The 18,980-nt window shown below is 37.1% G+C and overlaps 1 protein-coding gene across 3 annotated transcripts in view; it reads right to left on the bottom strand.

The window, feature by feature from the left end:
- Positions 1–1,904: 1,904 nt before the first annotated feature.
- The window catches only part of LOC117405819 (vang-like protein 1), a 32,463-nt gene continuing 15,387 nt past the window's right edge, over positions 1,905–18,980 (bottom strand). For all 3 annotated transcript variants that reach the window (XM_034923372.2, XM_059029978.1, XM_059029977.1), the window contains exons 3-8: positions 17,588–17,717; positions 9,599–10,206; positions 7,234–7,367; positions 5,346–5,478; positions 4,424–4,658; positions 1,905–4,195 (exon numbers count right to left, since the gene is read on the bottom strand). In XM_034923372.2, coding sequence (XP_034779263.1) covers positions 3,935–4,195; positions 4,424–4,658; positions 5,346–5,478; positions 7,234–7,367; positions 9,599–10,206; positions 17,588–17,717 — 1,501 coding nt within the window. In that variant the 3' untranslated portion in view covers positions 1,905–3,934. The remainder of the gene's footprint in view (positions 4,196–4,423; positions 4,659–5,345; positions 5,479–7,233; positions 7,368–9,598; positions 10,207–17,587; positions 17,718–18,980) is intronic.

Genomic DNA, 18,980 nt, shown 5'->3' with positions numbered 1-18,980 from the left:
ATAGAAGAAAAATATAAAAGAAGAGAGGCTGGCTAGTGTTACCTTGTCATTATTTATATATATATATATATATATATATATATATATATATATATATATATATATATATATATATATATATATATATATATATATATATATTACACACACACATACACACACAAAAACAGAATTATTATTATTTTTTACAAAGCAACTAGAGATCTTAATTTCAGATCTTTACGGTACACAGTGATCGAAAGATACAGAACGATAAGTGATCAAGACCCCCCCCCCCCCCAGCACAAACGGTTGCTGAAATACAGTAACTACAGGACCACAAGATGACCTTGGTTTCATATCCAAAAGCATAGGCCAGTATTGCATCATTTGCTAGTATTTAAACTACAAATGTAATGCTTCATGCACATTTTTTAAAACAAGTAATAATGCTTTGTAACTAGGAATTTAGGGGAAATGCATGGAGGTTAGATTCAGTGGGTTTAGTTTTGTATTTTTCCACCAAAGCTCCTGGGAATATGAAACCTTCATGTTTTAATACTCACTGTCAAATAGCATGTACATTAACTAAACTGGAATGTCACAGCACATTTTTTGGTTATTGAAATAAAAGTTTTGAGATGACCAGGGGGCTTCAAAGCATCCCCAGGTTCATATAAACCAATTATAAAAACAATATGAAAATAAGCCAACAATAGCTGAATGATCACAAACAAAGTTTTAGTTACTAACTAGATCAAATGTGTTTCTCAAATTCAGTGGCCAGGAGGGTATATACAGTAGTTCCAAGAACACTTGTAGATAGTCGTCATTTCCAGTTATACAAATCAGTGAAAATGTGGCATGTAAGCACCGATATCAGTTTGAATCACCTGGCACAGCATAGCCACAACCACATAATGCATAAAAAAAGACAAAGACATTCAGGCAGGCTCATTGTTATGCCATTATATAAACAGGAATGAAGTACGTAGTTGGCTTAGCCAGAACATTGGAAGCAGACATTTTTATTGCTGCAAATTTTTCTCTTCAGCAATATTACTTCTTTATGTGCACTTTGTCACTTGTCAGAAATATTGTGGTTGGGACTACAATCAAGGTTTCCTTAAAAAACAGATTATATACAGTACAATTTATATATATATATATATATATATATATATATATATATATATATATATATATATACACACACATACACACACACACACACACACAGAGGTATATGGCACTGTTCTTGTTTTATCCTGACACACAAAACCAGCACTCTATAGTGTAATTTAGTAATCTTAATACCATGTCCTATAAACCACTTCCAACATATATGCAAATGTACCGACACACACTGTACACAACTAGAAAACATCTTGGGAGAAAGGAGGGGGATACATAAAGGTTTAGTGACATGTTAAGGAACATGGATTTCATTAGTTGAAAATGAGGAATGGCTATAAAACCTTATAGATATTCACATTGCGAGAGGTATGTACATGGGACAGAGTTCACAATGGTTAAGCATGCTTCACAAAACGTTCTGTAACACAGTGCCACTTTTTTATATATTGTTTATAAACAGAACAATTTAAAATAAAATAAAAAAAAAGTTACTGGTATGTCTGTCTTTCCTGTCCTATCTTTTTTTGATGGAATGCAGATTGGATATTTTACATGCAACTGAATTTGTAAAAATAAAAAAGCATTGCCACCTTATTCAGTATATATATATATATATATATATATATATATATATATATATATATATATATATATATATATATAGAGAGAGAGAGAGAGAGAGAGAGAGAGAGAGAGAGAGAGAGAGAGAGAGAGAGAGAGAGAGAGAGAGAGAGAGAGAGAGAGAGAGAGAGAGAGAGAGAGAGAGAGAGAGAGAGAGAGAGAGAGAGAGAGAGAGAGAGAGAGAGAGAGAGAGAGAGAGAGAGAGAGAGAGAGAGAGGACAGAGACACACACACAGGCTAACTTCACTATAACAAACCCTTCTTATAACAAACACCCGTTTAACGATCCCAACAGCAAGAACCGATTTTTCCAATGCAAATTAGCCCTATTAGAACGATCATGTACAGGATCCACCTGGATACAACGATCTCAGTACTGACTGACACTGAACTTTCTCCAGTGTCAAGTGTGTTATTCTCTCAGTGAAAACAAAGACCACAGTTGACTAATTCAAAGATAACGCCAATTCAAAGATGACCTATCGTAGTACGAATCATGCATGACGAATGCAATCGTTGCCTGTCCGTCATCTTCACACAAACTGCAACCAGGCAACAGGCGTGAGGAGCAATCTACGCTGGATAGGTTTTTCAAGAGAAAGGACATGTACTTACTGTATTCAGCATGCAAGTGTACATTCTTTCCTTTTTCATTTCTTTACTGTTTTCTTTTAAACATACCACAGTGGGGAATTAGTGTTGGTGTAATTTATATGTGGAAACAGGTTTGTTTTGTGTGCCATTTGGAGTTATGTTTGTCTGTCTTGTATGTGTCCTCTGTGCCATCGTTGGTAGCATCACAAATTATATATATATATATATATATATATATATATATATATATATATATATATATATATATATATATATATATCTTTTAGTGCGTCTGCGTGTTCTTGGAGATTGTTCAGTTTCTTACAAAATTACAGTTTAAACCCGCTGACCACTCACACTTACAGTTTAAACCCACTCTTCAAAAGAATATACAGGAATGATCTTGCTTTGTCCTTTCATCTTCTGCTTCAGGTAGCATTGACCTTTCGGTTTAGATATGAAAACTGATGTTTTAAACTGGTTTTAGCTTTGTGTGTGTTTTCCAGTTTAATGTAAATTAGATTTATATATACACACTTAAGTTACAGCAATGCTTCTTTAAAAAATTGTTGTGAGCATTCAAACTCTGTGCACGCTGATTAAGCACTACTCTGTATTAGTCTGCTAACCATGCCAATACATCCTTTTCTGAAAGTAACAAGTAGCAAACCCCTAGCCACTGGAAACGTTGGACTAGAATGCCAATATAAATACACAGCTTTATCAACTCAAGGAACTCTTCTAAATATCCTTTACCAAGAGCTTGGCACATGGAAACAAAAGTAGCTCACTGCGGCTGAAATATTTTTTGTTTCAGCTAATGAATGGTGTGAAAAAAATACGTTATCACTGGGAATAGATAGATCTCTTTTTTCTTTTAGCCTACACAGCAAAGCAGTCCTTACAAGTTTTGACGACACCCGTTTATACTTATACATGCTACAATTAACTCAGCCGATAACCATGGGCACTGAACAAAAAGCCAAGCCAAGAATTCTGTTACAGGCCTAAAATACTTCTCTTGCAATTGATGTTAAAAAGAGACTGCTGTGCATTATGCTGTTAAAACAGCTGTAAAAACACAACACATCTTACAGTTTCCATATAAGTGATTCGCTTACAATGTATGTATGAGTTAAAATAATACTAAAAACTGTAACAAGATTGTCTCCAAAGCAGGTAACGAGTTGCAGGCCAATTCCATATTATAAAGTCAACAAAAAACTAAAAAAAAACCTAATAACATAAATCAAGGACGCTGCACTGCCAAAGTTACTGCAATGTTGTGGGGAGGGTGGTTACTTCTGTAGTGGTCCTTTGTGATGAGCCTTATTGCTCATACCAGTGTCATTTACTACTACCTATGAACAATTAAAAGCTGGTTCCCCCAAGTTTACTGGTGTCCAAATAAATTGATTTTATACATGGTTAGACTTATTCGTTCAAAGAAAATGCAGATGGTCACTACAAGTTCATCATCTGCTTTATATATATACACACATACATACATACACACATCATTTTTGCTTATTTCAATTTTTATGAAAAAAATTCTAAAAAAAAACAAACAAACAATCAAACCTGTGAATTCTGCAACAAGACCCTAGACGGATGTTTCAGATTGTAATCGGAGCACAAACTTGTGTGACTTGGGGTCGATGAATTCCTCAGAGAGTTTGATGAAGGGGATTTTCTTAACAGTCACAACAAGGCTAAAGTCTGTGCACTTGAGGACAAAGACCACCCCATCGTTTAGGCCGTTTGTAACAGCTTTCTCGCTGACGAGAGTCCACTGACGGGCAAACCAGCGGTTTTGACTGTACTGCAGTGTGGGTCCTGGGTTCAGATAACTCTCTAGGAAGGCCTAGAAGAAAAAAGGGGGAGAAACATACAAACAAAAACATCAAAATCAATCAAATAAATCAAATTTAATTAATTATCCTAGGAGATATCCATCATCTTTGATAAAGGCTCCTGCCAAATAAATAAATAAATAAATAAATAAATAAATAAATAAATAAATAAATAATCTTAGCACAAACCACTACCAAATATTGTTGATTACACAGCTTAGTATTTAAAAAAAAAATACCTTCGGTGTCATATTGTTTGTGATGCAGAAAGCCAAGTGCTGCTGGATGCTCTCCATTGTATGGCAGTGGTGCTGCCTAGTGGTGCGGAGGTATTTCTGCAGCGCCCTGGCCATGGAAGGGAATATGGCCTGTGCTGCTTCACGGGGATCCATCACCTCCCCTGGGGCCTTCTTCTGCTCCTCCTCCTGCATGCGCTTGATGTGGGTGAACGCCTCCTCCACTGCCACCACCAGCCTACAGACAGGAGCAAGTTTAAGTTTTATTTCACTCGTTCTTTGTTTTAAATCGCAGTATTTCATTATTGATTACCAGGGATCCTAGGAATCCGTTTGCTGTGGAAAAACACAGATTTTCTATGCTGGCAGAGAATTTTTAGTTTTACACTTGGGGCGGGGCAAAAAACATGCAAGGCTTTTTTTTGTTTGTTTGAGAACTAAATCAATACACTGATTATATATAATCATCAACACAGGCAATTTTGCTTTAAATTTACATAAACATACTTATTCAATAAAACTGCTTCTGGCATACAGAGGTCAAGGTTGAACGAGACGCACTAAGTCTTACATTCATGTCGAAATGTAGCTGCAGTTTACTTCAGTATCCAGTGCGTTACTACTGAACAAGCTGCTTAAAGATGCCGAAAACAATACAAAAATCACCCCTAAAGATCAGGCAAGAAGTTTGACAATAGCCATCCAGGTGACAAAGACTAACTTGGAGATAAACTAAACTATTTTTTGGTTTGTATTATTACTACACAGAAGTATTTGTAATGTTTAAAGTAAAATGGTAAGTTTGTTTATATTATTGATTGATGGCACTGATGAGCTTGTAACTTCCTTAGAATTTAAAAGTGTACTAAAATACTTCCTTTGTTAACTTATTAAGCAGTACTGTTTGTATATCTCATCAAGTCACCTTGATTTGCGTTTCTTTACTCGTCGGTCATGGTCTGCCTCTTCATAGTACAGATCATTGTGACTGGTGTCTCTCCGCCTGGCAGCGGCAGTGATCATGGCTCGGGACTGCCCTGGAGCATTGTTCTCTGGACCTGCAAACACAAAACACAACATGCTAGGTTTGCAAGCATCACCTTACAGTCTGAACACTCGCTGCAGCACGCTAAAAGTTTTACAATATATTGTATACAGTTGCTACCGTCTAAGCTGCACTTACTAGAGTTTAACTGTGTTTTAGTAAAGAGAACGGTGATAGTTTTGACATGTTTGTTTTGATAATTTGAATGTGCGACACCTCTGCCAACACCATTATGAGCTTGAATGATTTTGAAATCTATTGGTATTTCCATTAGTATCATGAAAAAGTAAAATTACCAAGAACTACGTCCACCGTATGCACATATAAAGCTTGTAAAGATGGTTGACATTCAGTTAGTTGCCTCCATGAACTCCCAGATTCTGAATCTCAACAGCATTTGTTAAAGAATGTCCCAAGCAAGATTCATCTCAGCTGGAGAAGCGGTTCTCTAGATATGTAAACACGTGCCACACACACACACACACACACACACACACACACACGCCTGATGAGTTAATAATAAATAAAGCAGCATAGGACACGTACTGACCTCTCGAGATTGCTTAGTCGAATGGTAAGACGTCTTTAAACTGTGAGTTTATTGGTTCGCAAACAGCCCTTGTCTTTCCAGGTAATTCAATGGGAAGAGATGCCAAGCCATGATGATAGACAGACAACCTCAATACCACCCGATTATGATACAAATCAAGGACCTTTGCTAAAGGTCTTAAGCAAGTTTCATCACAGCTGTCGCCCTAAATACAAGTGTGATGTGTACCACCTCCAAGAATATGCATCCACAGTCTAAATGGCATGGTGGTGATAATGTGTGTCCTACTACTTCATATGGTGGCAACAAACACACACTACCAATGCACCTGGATGTTAACAGAATAAGCTATATCTGCTGACTTTAATCCATATGGCACAGTTAGTAGTTTATTGACTTATATAATGTCTCGGTGGTTCAAGGTTTTATCTGGTACAGCATGTTGATGTTTTTAGAATGAGTTAGGATAGATAATTGGTTTTAGATTAATACACTGAAACCCTCAAATAAGGAGAAACTTGACATTGGAGAAATGTGACAATGTTAGCAAGCAGGTGTAATCCTGATTTAAGTCAGATAACAGTGCCCTCTCAATTAAACTGTATCAAAGATATCCTAGCCAGGACTCACTATATGCGATTTCAATTTACAGCAACCAGCATTTAAAATATCCTTTAACAGGAAAGGAGCCTCCTCTTTTTTTTTTTTTACCAGTGTCTGTTGCAATGTATATAGCAAGATTTTGGGACACATTGAATGCCAAAAAAAGGAATTTCAGAGGCTGGAAGTTCAAACGCTAAAAGAAGCCAAATATTTTGGTGAAAGTATTTACTTACTGTCCATAAAGTAAACTTTAGTTTAGTTCTAAGGGCAGCTGGAAGAGAAGTACAAAAACAAGAGAGATACATGCAGGAAGAGAAAGTCACAATGCACCAAGACACACAGAAACACACACAAGAACAGACAAGAGTTGACAAAAACATTGAAGCAATGATCTGACCCTCCACCCGCCCTCATCTCCTACTTTAAAATTCTAAGTATAGTTTTATGGGGGGTCTCCTGCCTTGTCCTATGGCCAGGTAGGGGATCTTCAAGCCAAGCAGGTATTATGCCAAATTGTTATTCTTGGTTCATTTGCTTCATGTGAGCAGTCTATATATACACTGGACTCAGGTGGTTCTTCCCACAATAACTTCGGTTTATTTCAGCTGCACTTACCATCCACATTATACACCTTCAGTCCTGCCATGTGCTTGGCTGCTCGCGATTTGGAGGCTGTCAACAATGCAGGATTGTGCACAGAGAAATCTTTGTAATAATTCTCCAAAATTACCACAGCAGCTCGCTGAATGCTGCGAAAACATAGATATTGTTAATATTGGATTTTTTTTTAATCTTCAAAAGAAAAGTGGGTCAACAGTGAGGGTACATTTTTTACATCCTGCTACACAGAACATTTCAAAATACATTAAAGTCAAAGCAAATCTTTGGTTCTATTTCTAATTATAAATCAGCATTTTTTATTGAATAAAAGGAAAATGCCATATCAAATTGAATGGTTTGTAAACATGTTGTAAAATGAGGTTAAAGCAACCAGGCAGTGAAACCTTTTACACAACAGCTGCTTTTAGAGAATCATAGAATACAGCTGTGCATCAACAGTGAAGACAATCTCAAAGAACGTGGTTTATATCATTCCTATGACAAGCGATAAAAAAACAGTGGGTCACTAATTTCCTTTACCTGTAATGAAACTGGATTGAATAAAAAAAAAAAAAGAAATCCTAGAGTACTGTAAATCTTCTAGCAATTCTAAATCCAATTCCAACACACCAACCCTTATGTTCAAATCGCGGGATTTTAACACCAGATTAACAATTGCTTCAAATGCTCATTAGTTTTGTAATGTCAAATTGAAAACTGAAAAAAAGCTGAACCTTCAAACTCATTTAATTTGTTTACACAGTTATTTGAATTCAAGACAAGGGTGTCCAAATGGGAAAGTGTAGCTCATTAACCCACTTCCCAGCTATCCGTCAAAATATACATTTTTAAAAGGTAAGGCAGGTCAGGGACGGAAATAAGACTCCCACTGCATAGCAATTTGATCCATTCCTGGTTTTACGCAACACATCTGAGCTTTTTACCTATAAACTGTAGCTAATGTATCTTATAGTAAAACCTGGAATGGGCGAAATTGCTATGCAATTGGAGTCTTATTTCCATCGCCACACCCACACCACCAACATGAAGTTTTATTAAGAAGTCTGTGGAGTATTTATTTGAAGAGATTCAACATTTCAGGATCAAACATGTTAGTAGCCTGGGGGTGGGGAGTCCAAAAATGAAGTCAACATAAAACACTGCAATACATCTTAATTAAAATAGTAGTGTTAAAATAATCAAATTGTGATCATCCCTAAGAAAAAAAAATAAATGAATGCGTGTGCCTTTGAGAAAACAGCAAAAGCAGTTAAATTGAAACAGACTATTTGTTTGACAAGCACAAACCTCTCACCACCACATGACTTAAAACCCATTCCGAGAATAGTTTTTCAAAACATGTCCCTGGGTCAGCTGGGTAATTTGTTAAGTAGCAGTAACTTAATTGCTTGCCGGCACCACATGGTTTTATATACAGCAGCATGTGGTTCGGATTCTCAAGGACAGCTTAAAATGCTTTTAAATTTAAAACCTGGATCCAGCCAAGAAAGTTAAATCCAGCAGCTAATGTAGCATTTCGTCAGATACATTTCAGAATAGCAAGCTTTAAGGTAAATACCCATAAACCCCAGCCACCCCAGTGCAATAATGTTTTTTTTCACTGATATTATTTGTGTCCAATAACTGTTTTCATAAAATGTCATGAAGGTCTTTTGGCCAACACGAAACTACTTCATCAGAATGTCTTGCAAGGACTTGGTCCGAAATAAATGTGTCTATTGCCAACTTGTTTTAAGTTAATGGCCTGCATAATGAATGCAAAATTACTTAAAATACTGACAAAAAGTGTGGCTGATGAATAAGAAAAAAGCTCTTCCCTTTAAAATCTGCATTACAATAACTTGTTACTGTGACTATTCTACAGAAGAGAAAAAGAAGAAAAAAAGACTAGGTATCATTCAAATGGAAGATTGATCCACTGAAATATGCTCCGCTGGGCTGTTTCTTTGATAAAATATTTTCTCTCCAGACTACGATCAAAAAGATTAAAGCTGTAAAAGAGTACCTTCGATATACTGCAAAATTTCTCTAACTTGTTGCCAGGGGAGACACATTTCTTGTTAAAACTACCTACTATATGGACCCTTGTCTTGATTTCTGTATGTTGCTCTTAACAGCACATGCATCTCCAGACTTATTTGTTAGGTGACAGAAATATGCACACCTGGCAAAATACAAACACAGTAGTAACAATACTGTACAGAAATTAAGCAATATTCTGGCGATATACTCTAAAGCTTCAAACTTTATTACTGAACCGCAGTTCCAGGCAAGTTAGACTAAATTACATTTTTAAACAAAACGGGGACACAAACACACATCCACAATGAAATGAATGTAGAAATAAAAATGCCATTACCTCAGGTGACCCAGGTTATAGAAGTACGTCTCCCCATCAGTGGAGCGGGTGGCTTTGACCGAGAACATGGGCTGCAGCTGACGCATCTCCAGCAGCACAATGGCCAAGTAGTGGATAAAGAGCAAGGCGTCCACCAGTGAGACGGCATACTGCACGATACCCTGGTAGTTACTGTCTTTCGTTTCCAGGATGCGCACGCCATAGAACAACCAGTAAGAGACAACAAACAGGAAGATGAGCACCATGAGCAGGACTCTGAAGACGAAGACACGGGGCATGCCAGCCCGGGGAGGACGGAAGAAGAGCGCCCAAGTGCCCAGCAGCAGAATGAGTAGCTTGAAGGCCACCGAGATGAAGAGGCCCTCACAGGCTGTGCCGCAGGGCTCCAGCTTGTCCCTCCACAGCACCTGCGGCAGGATTAGGAAGGCTATGGGCGTCAGAAACACGAGTAGCCCCAGAACTGCTGCCACTGTCAGCCCCAGGTAGCGTTTGCAGTCCAGTCCCACGCTGTCCTCCATGTCTTTGCTGATCCGTGCAATGTCCTCCTGGGAGATGCTGTGCTCTGACGTCCCTGTGACTGCTGTCGTGGTCTCACCCCAGTTGTCATCCTACGGGAAGAACCAGAGCAGAGAAACAAGCAGGATTAATAAGGGAAGCCTACTTCACAAAGGTACAACACAGGACTGAGTAGGATACTTTGGCGAGAGAAATACCTTACAATACTTATCGCTAATAACATGAATACTGTGTGTAGCTTACTGTAAATCATCTCTAATTTAAACCATAAAAAATACTTCAAGGTAACTATTTGAATTTTTTTTTAATTTTATTTTTAATAAAGTCACTTGAGGACTTGTATCTCACTAAAACAGGATTGACAATCTTGCTTACTGAAGTGCAGAAATCATGCCTTATACAAGCATCGTATGCACTTGCTTTTACTAGATAAAAGATAAAGTCTTGCTTTCAGAGAATTCACATGTAGACAAAGAATGGCTGACATGATGTAAAAACCTGCAGCAAAGCCATTGTCTGTCACGTAATACCACTGAACCTGTCAAAGTGTGTGTCTTAAAACTACTGGAGCAACGGACTTGTGATTGTGTGGAGTTTGAAGTCAGTTTGTTGCTAAAGTTGTAAATGGTATTCAACTGAACTACAACATAGAATTTAAAATACGACTGGAATGAGTTCCTAAAATCACATTCCAGTAAATACAATCTGCAGCCTTCAGTAAATAAGGCACAGTTGTTTTTTTTTTTTGTAGTTTTCTGCCAAAAAATGATTCTCTTATCACCTAGTAGTAATATTTATACACTCCTTTCATTTCAGCAGCCTAAAGGAAGGGTTACTCAAGACTGATATATACAGTTCTCAATCCAGACGGATGCATGGGATATAAATATGGTTTTAGAATAAGGAATAAGTGGATAATAAATCTGAATACACATTGCCATTTTTGCATTGGGCAATAAATGCAGCCCATCACCCAGCCGAATGAGTTTTATTGCAGTATATTATAGCCAAATGGGATATTCTGTCAGTTGATAACATTTTTAAATGCCTGGAATAGTGCTGGAATAATTTATCACCAGATATGCAAAACCCCGATTAAAATGCCCTTGGTAAGTTATGTGTGTGTGTGGTCTGCGCTTTTAGTTGCTTTACTTGTGATGAATGCTAAATGTCCCAATGTCTAACAGTACAGTGTTATCTAAGGCTTGCACCAGCAGGACCCCTGAAACGGAGTGTTAAGAATTGTGCATAATGCAAGGCAATACATCATTCCCTGGTCTTCAATCTAGTAATGTTTCTTTCTTTCTTATTTATTTATTTATTTATGTTTGTTTGTTTGTTGGAGTGAAGGGCATTCACAAATCAAAGCTGACAACTAAAAACTTTTAATTCTTCAGTTACACAACAGAGCAGGACCACATGCTGAACAAGGCTGGTGAACTGAGACTATCTGTAGCCTATACAGTAACATCCAGACAGATTTACTGGGAAACTAGAATGTCTATTGGACTGGAATTTGGTCAAGATGCTGCAGTTTGTAACCGTGCTCTTGTAATTAAATCATTAAAAAATACAAATTCAGAATTGTGTTTATTAAAAGACATACATGTGAAATATAGATGTTGGCCTCTGTGTTTGTAGTAACTATACAGTTTATGGTAATTTATTTAATTTTCAGTATTTATTCATTGACTATTCCACATGTACCCATGCATTCTTATATACAACAACAATGTTGTCATTTATGTAAACTTAACATTCCAAACATGTAAAAGTTTAATCATTCAAACAAATTCTTGAAAAATGTATGTGTGAAGCCAACAAGCTGTGTATACTGTTCAGGGTCAGTACAGAGAAAGAAAACTCCTTGGGTGAAGCCCTGTTTCACTAATAGCAGGGAACAGACTAAAGAAAACTAAGCTTTGTTTATCCTAGCACTGTCTGAGCCTAAAGATCTGGCACAGGCAAGCAGGTGTAATCTCAGCTGTGCCCATAATAAATACCATAAGAGATGTTTAAGGAATCCCAGGACTTCAGACTGCTGCTGCTACAAAGCAAACAAGACTAGATCATTTTATAGCATGTTGTTAAGGAGCACACACAGTCGTCCTAGATAACATGAACAACATTACAACAAACCACTGGCCTTGTGGTTTGTATCTTTATCTCAAAAGATTGGAACAGCAGCAGTAACCTAGATAAATGGAAAGCCCTTTTTTTATATATACATGCATTTTATTTCTGAAGAGCTTAACTCACAAAAAGATAAAAATGTGATAATCTGGCATTAACCACAGCTAACATTTTATAGATATCTTAACAGGGACTAAAAGTGACAAAATGTTTGCAAAAACAGGACTATCAAAAGCACAATCTGTTCTATGATTACCGACACTGAGGCTTTTCCCCAACAAATTTCACTAATAACCCACCTATCGTGTGCATTCTACCCAAAGGCACTGTACAGTCATTAGCAATCATTAGCACTATTTCAGGTCAAACTAATAGCCATTATAAATCAGTGTTTTCAAATGGTAGGAGACAGATTTATGAATTCCAGAGACTGGGGTTATGACACATGACTTCTAACAGTAGGAATTGGAAGCAAATTTCAGACCTCAGGGAGTCGGGGCATGGAGACACCAAGCCACAAAACCAGTCAGTCTCTAAGAATTTTAAAGCTTTCGGCCAGACACTTAGCTACAAAACTTATTTCTTCACCATATGTCGTCAAAAAACAAAAACAAAAAAAAACAAACAAAAAAAAAAAACACTATCTGTTCCACCATGGATTCAGTCATAATGGTGTTTCTTTTAACTGTCCATTATATAAAAGCAATTTTACGATTTCAAAAACTGTAATGTACTCCACCCGACAAGAAAGGAAAACTCCCCTTTTGCCTTAAGGGGTAATGTACAACCATACTTTCATGCTGCATTTTTTAAACATGAAAGCCTGCTGTCTGCAGTGAGTCACTTCACACAGAGGTGTGGTTAGCATATGACAATTAGAAAATGCTTTTCCGGTTCGTAACACCGTGAAATCTAAAAGGGATTGGGTGACAAAAAGACGAGAGATTACAACAGGAGCACACAATACAGGGCCTCAATTTACAACTTGCTAACAATTCAAATGTCAGTCTCAGTCTTTGTATGATTCGTATCCTTACAATATTCTGTCATATCCTGGGGATATAGAAAAGACGGCATGGATTGAAGTAAGTTTGGTCAGTATGTCAGGTGCACATTTCGTAACTCACCAGAAACTTCATTAATACAACCCTTTTTAAATAGTATTTATACATAGACAATCAGTGAAGGGTAGATTTTAAATCAGTAAACAATTTAAAAAAATAAAAGCATTTGAAATTAGACACAAAAAATGTGTCTGTGACGCCACTGGAATGTTACATTTATACATCATCACTCCAGCTCTTCAAGCTTCTCCTGCCAGAACAACTGATTTTACAATGAATTAAACAATATTTGTTTAGTTCACAATAATGATATAGAAAGCAGGCTTGATTAGGTTTGAAACTACAGCAAGTGGCTCTCAATAGGGATGCTTCCTTTCTGTAGTTTACAGATTCAAGATTAAAAGACTTGTTTATTTTCTTAATACAATACATTAACAGATACTGAAGTGGCATAATGCATTTAAAGCTCTTCCTGCTGAAATGAAGTGCAGCTCTCCAGTACCATAAGTTTATATCTCAGTAGGGGGCTAAAAACCGGATATTCTGGGTCTCATTCAGTGTGCTTGATTGGCAGGAGGGGAAAGGAGGGGAAATCGCTTTCAGTGGGCAGCAGAACTCAACCCTGCTTTTTCAATGGAGCTTTGCAATTCAAATAATAGAAGACCAGATCAATTTGAAACAGATTCCTGAAAAAAAGTGGACAAAGATCAGACACTTTTCCTAAAATAGTATTGTTTCCTGCTGTACTTTTAAACCTCTCTAGACCTGATCATTTGCTCTAAAAACATCACTGGGAAACAGGGGCTTAAAACCTCTCAGACAGGTGAAACCTTGACATCTTACATTTATACACAGAAGCTGTTAAATTTACAGCACACACAGTCACATTTCCTCTCTTCTGCTATAAATTATGATGCATACAAAACCTAGAAGGGAGAATCTGGTCAAAAATGACCCCAGGTTAGAGGTCTTCACAGGTCCAAATTAATCAACCCAACCCGACCATGAACTGACAACTATTTACCCGACCCGACTTAACAATTCTTGTTATTAGATCCGGATCCGACCCGGCCCCGAAAAAACAGTGGAATGTTTTTCCTTTCCCGAGCTTAGTATATGCACTGACTAGATACAGTATTAAAAGCAGTGTTTTTCCAGTCAACCTGGAAATCTGGTTGAACTACAGTGTTTATTCCATCATGAACCTACACAGAGGGCTGTAAAATGAAATATATGTTTGTGTAAAAGATAAAAAGATAAATACATATTATCTGAAAATCTAATTAACTGAAGTACAATCTCGTAAATGATTTTATTACAAACTTAACACAACAGAAAATGGAATTCAGATGCAATATTTGTTTTGTAAAACAAATAAGAATACTAAATGTATTATTTAAGAACACAACTGCAGTCCGCAAAGGGGCAAACGCAAGTCAAGTGAAATATAACATTTGTGTTTTTAAAAAACAAACAAAAAATATTAAATGTACTATTGAAGTACACAACACAATACCACAGTTCCAGCAATGTCTACTCTAAAAGCTCAATTTTACTTTTTCAAACTTTAAGTATTAAAGTTGTAAACTAAACACTTGCCTTTCATGTCATATTGCTATTCAAAAACAATAAACTATTGACAACTTGTTTTCCTTCTTTGTCCACAATAACAACAAATGATTCCCACACCGCAGACTTGCATTTTTCTGTGAGCTTTTGTTCATGGAATTTGTTTTTAAGTTTTTATTTCATGTCCTTCATAAACAAATCCATTACTCTGACTTAAGAATGATCTAAAAGAAACACCCTCGATATGTGTCACGTGTCTGCTGCTGCGCTCTGCAAGCCATGTCATGCGCTACTGGGGGAAGCCAATCCACGCAACAGGAATTATAAGCAATGATTTTTAGTAACAAAGAGAGCAACGGCCATCTCTCTTTAATAGTAAATCGACAGTTTGTGTATTGCTGAGTAAACAAAATCTGACCCGACCCGAGTGTTGCGTGATAATTTTGCATTTCCACTGTTTTTCTGGCGTTTATTTGATACACACATTTTTTTTTTGTATCTGGGGTGTTTTACCGTTTAAAACTGAAAATCAAAATCCCTATGTATAATCCCCAAAGGTACTGACAATGTTGCTGCAGGGACTCCTCCAGCAGCAAAAATGTTTTGCCACCTGGTCACTCTGGCCTGTTAGCCAAAGACATGAATGCTGACATGCTCCATAACGGCTCAGGAAAAAAATGTCAATTAAAAAGGATTTGATGTCTTATAACTAAAGATAACGCACCATCTACAATATAGTCTGTTTGGTAACAAATTCAATCTTTGAACTGCAAGAGAAACTATAGTTTGATCAATAAAATCAGATACATACGCTTCTTTGGTACCCAGTCACAGGATTTCAGCACACCTTTTTTTTAGCAGTTACTTTATACATACAAATATAAAATCACCACAACTACTCATGCGTGTTTTTGAGTACATAAACAAAACATCCCCAGTAGTACACTTGATATTTACCACTGTTCTGTTTACCCTGCAAAATCTCACTCTACCCTCCCCATATAGTACATATTGCTATTTTATCAGCATGTATTCTTGCTGTAGCTGCTGGGATCGTCGTTCCCTTCACATTTTACAAAGTTTACTGCAGTGAGAAGTATAATCTGCATAATCCTCTCCCGCACCTCATACGCATATCAGCATGATTTCCTCAAGCACCTTTTCCTACCCCAAAGCTGTATTAGCCTTGCACATGTACAGTAAGCTTGTGTAGCTGGTCCATAATGATATAGTTACTTCATTCTGCATTTCTGGACAATCAGGATTAAGAGGTCTTTGTTTTTGACCAAGTGTTTTGCTAGAGGACCATTGAACAGGCAACCAAGTGTGTTGAAATAAGATTATATTTTTCGTGAACAATTTTTTAAAATTTTCAAAACCATAAATTGTACAAACATACGCATGAAAAATATGTATCGAAGTACATAGATGTTTCAGAAATAAACTGTTCTTTTTTGGGGGGAATTTCTGCAATAACCGACACTGCAGGTTAGTGCAGATGTTTTGTTTTTCTGATATCACACATGTATTCAGCCTACGTTTTTCCACAAACACTAAGATTAAATTCACTTCAACAGTGCCTTCAGTAGATAGGCAATTGTGTAATGTGTTGTGTCAGCAGTGTGGGTCACAAACACATTTATTTAAATCAATCAATGCTTAAAACAACAATTACAACCAGGACTTAAACTGTCGTCAGAATTTCGCCTTTGCAGGATTTAAGTATTTGTGTTGTTATTTTGGGAAACTGACATCACACCCTCCTTTTCTGTCCATAGAGTATGCAATCTAAAGGTTAATAGATGGTCATCTTGAAGTCCCATTGTAAAACTGCCATAAATAAATAAATACATAAATATATAAAGCATTTTTTTTTTTTTGATTGATCTTGTGTGGGTTTCAGTGCAAAACACAACTGTCAAACCGTAATAGTCTCGAGGGATACCTGGGAATGTTTTTATGGATCAAAAGAGTATGGCTCAAGGCTGAAGCATTTTGAGCACATTACTCAATCAACTGAAACCTTTACAGCCTACATCCACTGTAATATAATACTGAAACTACCAACAACTAATCCAAACCCTTACCCTGGGAACAAAACACATCAACACTACTCCCCAGTCACTCCATACCTGGCAGCATTTAACTTCAGCTGGTCAGTATGAAGAAGAAGATGAAGAAGAAGAAGAAGAAGAAGAAGAAGAAGAAGAAGAAGATGAAGATGAAGATGAAGATGAAGATGAAGATGAAGATGAAGATGAAGATGAAGATGAAGAAGAAACAACCATCCCTTTGGGTAACAATTGTACAGCTATGGCCAAATGCTTTGCATCACATGAAATTTTAGGATTGAGAATTTAAACATATGAAAAAAATTATATAGTACAGTAGTCTCAGCATATAAGAACACTTCAGCTTAGAAAATAACCTTATGGTGAAACAGCATTTTTCCCCACTTTAAATGTTCCACTTAAAGGAACAGGAACTATGTATTTGTATTTATTCAGTGATGCAAAACTTTTGCCCATAGCTGTATTCATTTCTTTGGGAAACAACAGCTATTCAAGTGATGCAGCTTTATTATGTGTTGCTCTATACTACTACTAGGCAATGGAGACAGGTGAAACTGGTGAAGTGCTATTAACGTTAACCCATGGTAGATGAAGTGTGTATATTTGGGCTCTGCAGTGCTCATGGAATGCGTTACCTGAACCTCTTCTCCATGGATGGACTCATCACCTAGAAGTGGCTCAGCTGGTGGCGCATTGATGGTCACAGATTTCTCAGAGCGGCTGCCATCTTTACTGCGAGATTTGTGCCGGTCCCGACTCCTCTCACTAAAAAAACAAAACAGTAAGCAGTGTTAAGAACATAAGAAAGTTTACAAACGAGAGGAGGCCATTCAGCCCATCTTGCTCGTTGGGTTGTTAGTAGCTTATTGATCCCAGAATCTCATCAAGCAGCTTCTTGAAGGATCCCAGGGTGTCGGCTTCAACAACATTACTGGGGAGCTGGTTCCAGACCCTCACAATTCTCTGTGTAAAAAAGTACCTCCTATTTTCTGTTCTGAATGCCCCTTTATCTAATCTCCATTTGAGACCCCTGGTCCTTGTTTCTTTTTTCAGGTCAAAGAAGTCCTCTGGGTCGACATTGTTTATACCTTTTAGGATTTTGAATGTTTGAATCAGATCGCCGCGTAGTCTTCTTTGTTCAAGACTGAATAGATTCAATTCTTTTAGCCTGTCTGCAAACGACATGCCTTTTAAACTCAGGATAATTCTGGTTGCTCTTCTTTGCACTCTTTCTATAGCAGCAATATCCTTTTTGTAATGAGGTGACCAGAACTGAACACAATATTCTAGGTGAGGTCTTACTAATGCATTGTAGAGTTTTAACATTACTTCCCTTGGTTTAAATTCACTTCTCACAATATATCCGAGCATCTTGTTGGCCTTTTTTATAGCTTCCCCACATTGTCTAGATGAAGACATTTCTGAGTCAACATAAACTCCTAGGTCTTTTTCATAGTTCCCTTCTTCAATTTCAGTATCTCCCTTATGATATTTATAATGCACATTTTTTATTGCCTGCATGCAATACTTTACACTTTTCTCTATTAAATTTCATTTGCCATGTGTCTGCCCAGTTCTGAATGCTGTCTAGATCATTTTGAATGACGTTTGCTGCTGCAACAGTGTTTGCCACGCCTCCTATTTTTGTGTTGTCTGCAAATTTAACAAGTTTGCTTACTATACCAGAATCTAAATCATTAATGTAGATTAGGAATAGCAGAGGACCTAATACTGATCCCTGTGGTACACCACTGGTTACCTCGCTCCATTTTGAGGTTTCTCTTCTAATCAGTACTTTCTGTTTTCTACATGTTAACCACTCCCTAATCCATGTGCATGCATTGCCTTGAATCCCTACTGCGTTCAGTTTGAGAATTAATCTTTTATGCGGGACTTTGTCAAAAGCTTTCTGGAAATCTAAATAGACATGTCGTATGCTTTGCAGTTATCCATTTTCAATGTTGCGTCCTCAAAAAGGTCAAGCAGGTTAGTTAGACACGCGAGTGCTCCGCTACCATGCGTAAATGT

Source organism: Acipenser ruthenus, chromosome 9, assembly GCF_902713425.1.
Source record: "Acipenser ruthenus chromosome 9, fAciRut3.2 maternal haplotype, whole genome shotgun sequence".
NCBI lineage: Eukaryota > Metazoa > Chordata > Actinopteri > Acipenseriformes > Acipenseridae > Acipenser > Acipenser ruthenus.
Note: the sequence above shows the minus strand (reverse complement) of the source record. Positions and strands in the feature narration are given on the sequence as shown.